Source organism: Habropoda laboriosa, unplaced genomic scaffold (genome assembly GCF_001263275.1).
Source record: "Habropoda laboriosa isolate 0110345459 unplaced genomic scaffold, ASM126327v1 scaffold786, whole genome shotgun sequence".
Classification (NCBI taxonomy): Eukaryota; Metazoa; Arthropoda; class Insecta; order Hymenoptera; family Apidae; genus Habropoda; species Habropoda laboriosa.
In genome coordinates, this window is record NW_017100969.1 from 98,679 (window position 1) to 102,670 (window position 3,992).

At 28.7% G+C, this 3,992-nt stretch overlaps 2 protein-coding genes across 2 annotated transcripts in view; one reads left to right on the plus strand and one right to left on the minus strand.

The window, feature by feature from the left end:
• Positions 1 to 1,482, minus strand: part of LOC108577678 (cap-specific mRNA (nucleoside-2'-O-)-methyltransferase 2) — a 2,350-nt gene extending 868 nt beyond the window's left edge. Inside the window, exon 1 of the mRNA XM_017940867.1 lies at positions 31 to 1,482. Coding sequence (XP_017796356.1) covers positions 31 to 1,482 — 1,452 coding nt within the window. The remainder of the gene's footprint in view (positions 1 to 30) is intronic.
• Positions 1,483 to 3,566: 2,084 nt separating this feature from the next.
• Positions 3,567 to 3,992, plus strand: part of LOC108577679 (tRNA-splicing endonuclease subunit Sen2) — a 2,192-nt gene continuing 1,766 nt past the window's right edge. The window contains exon 1 of the mRNA XM_017940868.1: positions 3,567 to 3,593. Coding sequence (XP_017796357.1) covers positions 3,567 to 3,593 — 27 coding nt within the window. The remainder of the gene's footprint in view (positions 3,594 to 3,992) is intronic.

Consider the following 3,992-nt stretch of genomic DNA (forward strand, 5'->3'; position numbering starts at 1 on the left):
GTAAGAAAAAGATTATGAAAAATAGCTTACTTTTATAAATTTATCAGCTAGCAAATGGAATTCAATTTTGCAGATATCATTACAGAAACTTTTTATTCGATCTAAAGGTGCTAAATATTGTTTCTCACAGCGTTCATTATATGATCCTTGTAATTTTTTATACTCATTGGTACTTGTAGTTTTTCCTAACATGATAACATTTCCTACAATTTCACCTGATTCTAATTTTTTTACATTATAATTCTTTATATATTTATCAGCAACCACACGTTGAATTTGTCTTATATCATGTAACATTTTAGGGTTATCAGAGTTAAATGTAATAATATTATTCTGTATGACCAGACATTGTTGAGATTTAAAAAATTCACTGCACTCTATAATTTTCTTCATAAATGCATGTGGTATATCATGTTTGCAAAAGATTGCTTGCTTAGGGCCATGTTCATAATGTTCTTTAAGTTTCTCTAAATAAGGTGAAATAACTTTTGGTCCTTTAAAGTTTGTGCATACTACATATGTTTCTGAATTTCCTTCTTTACTTGTTGCTGGTTTGATTACACTGACATTATTGAAACAACAAGACAATAGATAAATCAGACACACTGAATTACATTCAAAGATAGTAAACATTTTTAATAAAAAACTACCTCCAGTAGCTAAAAGATGTAAAGCAGATACAGTTTCACAAAAATGCAAGTGTATTAAAACACTTTCTTGTTCTGCTGGAACATCAATGCAGTCCATACTACCATCAGCAGTGATTAAGAATATATCTTGATGCAACTCTGACAGTGTTATAAGTTCATTCAAATTTTTTAAATTCATAACATTTCCAGTATTATCTTCTCCAAAGCACCAATGATTTAATGTATGTCTTATGAATCTGTCATCATCAATCATTACAGATAATGAATTACCTTCATAATATGGATTTAAAGTCATACCAATCCAATTCCACTGAATATCGTGTGCATTTTTATGTGTTTTTAACCAGTGATTTAAAGATGTAATAAATGCTCCAGGTGCTTCACATAAATGAATAGATGTAAAGTGTTTACTGGTATTACGAATGTAATCCACTGGTATTAAAGGAAAGGATGCCACTATTTCATAAAATTTACACCATGCTTGAGTTAAAAGTTCTGGTTGAATATCATATTTTAAACGTGTCATAACATCTTTAGCACTATTTCTTAATTTTGTATGTAGTTGCCATTTACCAAGATCATAATTATTTAAACAGTTTTTTATAGTATTTAATTCATGTTTTAGCATTTGCAATTCATCAATTTTCCATAAATAATCTTTAAATATTGATGTTGGTTCAGGTAATAAATAACATTCATTATTTACAATTGAAAAACGCTTATTAAATAACTTATTTATATGCTCATTTTGAATTTCTTTTTGATAATTCAAAGAATCGTTATTTGTAAACAGTGTTTGCTTCTTTTCAAAACCAAGTTCGTCTTCTTCCATTGTTTTGTTCAACTCTAGCTATACAAATGGATGGATTCTTGTACTGAACTTATTCTTATTATTTTGCGTAGTTCCTCTTATGTGCTTTTAAAATAAAAACTACAAATATAATGAAATAAAAATTATGAAAATATTAAAGTTTTTTTAATAAAATGATAATTCTTTGAAGATTTTGTAAGGTTAAGTTATTGCTTGTATAACTGCCCCGGCTGACCACTTATTATTTGAGAAACATTTATTCCTAACCTTTTTTTTTAATATCAGAATAAGTATAATATTTTGTTTACTACTTAACAAAAATGCTGTTATTGATGTGCTATTGATGAATAAAAATAATACTTTACAAATGTCATACACCATAAATACTATTTCTACTGTATAATACAATGTACATAAATAAAACTTAGAAAGGTTGGCTTACAAATAATTCGAACGCAAGTATAACTGTAATTTATGAACTATTTTAATCAAAACTTTTTAAATAATATATACAATAAATGAAAAACGTATTATATCGTATTACCGATATACAGAAATTGTAGATGTGTATACAGTCATACAGTTGTTTAAAGAATAGAAAAAAAAACAAAGGAAAGATTATTTTAATATCAAAGAAATATTTGAACATTTGCTATATTCAAATAATTTCTAATTCAAATCCTAATTTTAAACATTCGGAAAAGATTTTGTATATACAACATTCAGATATCATTAAAGAATAGTATTAAACCGCGTATCCACCAGGTTTGAGCCATTCCACTTCCACGTCCAATCGACAAATAGTAGGTACAGTAACAGTTAAGTTTTCCAGTAGTAAAAGCGGCCTTTTATATTAAAAAGTAATTATTTATGAAGTTCAATCTCTCCTGAGTAAAAGGATAAGAAAATCATTAATAGCTTCGAAGATAATAATTTTTTTATGCGATCAGGACATGTCAAAATCTGAGAAAATTAAGAGCATAATAGTCTCTGCTCAGAATTATCGTCCCAATCAATTGTTTGTTCACCCGTATGAAAGAAACCTGCCAAGATTAACAAGTACATATTAGATGGATCGAAAAGTTTTGTTATAAGTTTTTTCGTGCACATTTGTTCAGATTTCGATAAATGACAGAAAGTTCAAGTATATACCCATCCTAATTCTCGAAATACCGTCTGTAAAAACACAATGCAATATTTCCAGAAAAGATACTTGCTTTTAGTAACTTATTCAATAAACATATTGTATAGTAAAATGCTCTTTTAATATTATATTTTGTACAATTGCAAGATTGAAAAACCTGAAACAGAGGCAGCTGAAAATTTATATCGAGTTTTTGAGACAAATATTGCATTTGTAAAAGTGGTTCAAAAAATTTCGATTAAAAGATATTATTTGCATTGACTTGACTATGAAGCATATACCAGCAGACCAACTATTGTTTGTAATGACATTATTTGGACCAACTTAGTAAAATGCAATCAACAACAGTGAAAGATATTCATTGGTCACAGACGAGGTACAGCGTTGTCTGTGATAATACGAATTAGAATGTCGATATGACAGTTACCAATTTACTGACATCAAATAAACGCCGCAGCCGCCTCGACGCGAATTGTTGAACAGTTGATGTCAGATTGTTTTTAACGCATCTCACTTGCGCATCGTATGTCATTTCACATAGGGCCAGCGCCGCTGCGCGTTTACATTACTTCTAAGGATTCGGCAAACATTGATAAGTCTCGGTATTCATGCAAACCCTTAGCGAATACTTCAGCAAGTTGTTACGTTGATATTTACCTAGACTGGACTAATAACATTGTAACGCTTTCGTTAAAGTTTGTCATTGAAAACATCTAATCTATAAAGAAGATTTTAAAATACTGAAACTATCTATTTATCTCTCTAGAAAATCTAAACAAGCGTAAAGTTGTTAATACAATATTGCAAGAAATCTATTTCCCGTTGCCAAAAAAACAGTTACAAGGGCATACATATTTACAAACAGAGCTGAAATACTTAGCTTAGAATATTTACTTGCAAACAAATTTCTCTAAAGGTACCCAGTCAATCGAATTTCATTCTTCATCATAATTCTTTAACTATGCAAAATATGAAAGATATGTTTCAAGTAAATGTTATTAAGTTCGATGAGAACTTGAAGAAAAATTAGTACTCCATTCCGTTTAAAAAAAATGAGGAGGGCTTCCTTTATCCCCTTAGGAGCCCTCCAAACAAAATTTATTAAGCATTAAAAGATTAAATCCCTTGTCCCATTTAATATAAAAACAAAATTGAAATTGATATCCGCAGTGATTTCGAAGAAAATAGTGCGTAACACTTTATGTGGCCTACCCTGTATATAAAAGGTGAACAAACTTTGTAACGTTATAATGTTAACCTCTTAGTGTTACCTAACACGTTAATCTACAATTTTTACATATTTGTATATCATCATTTGTAAACAGTAATTTTTAAAAAATTTATATTTATTTCAAAGTATTAAAAAAAAAAACAAAAGAAATTAAAG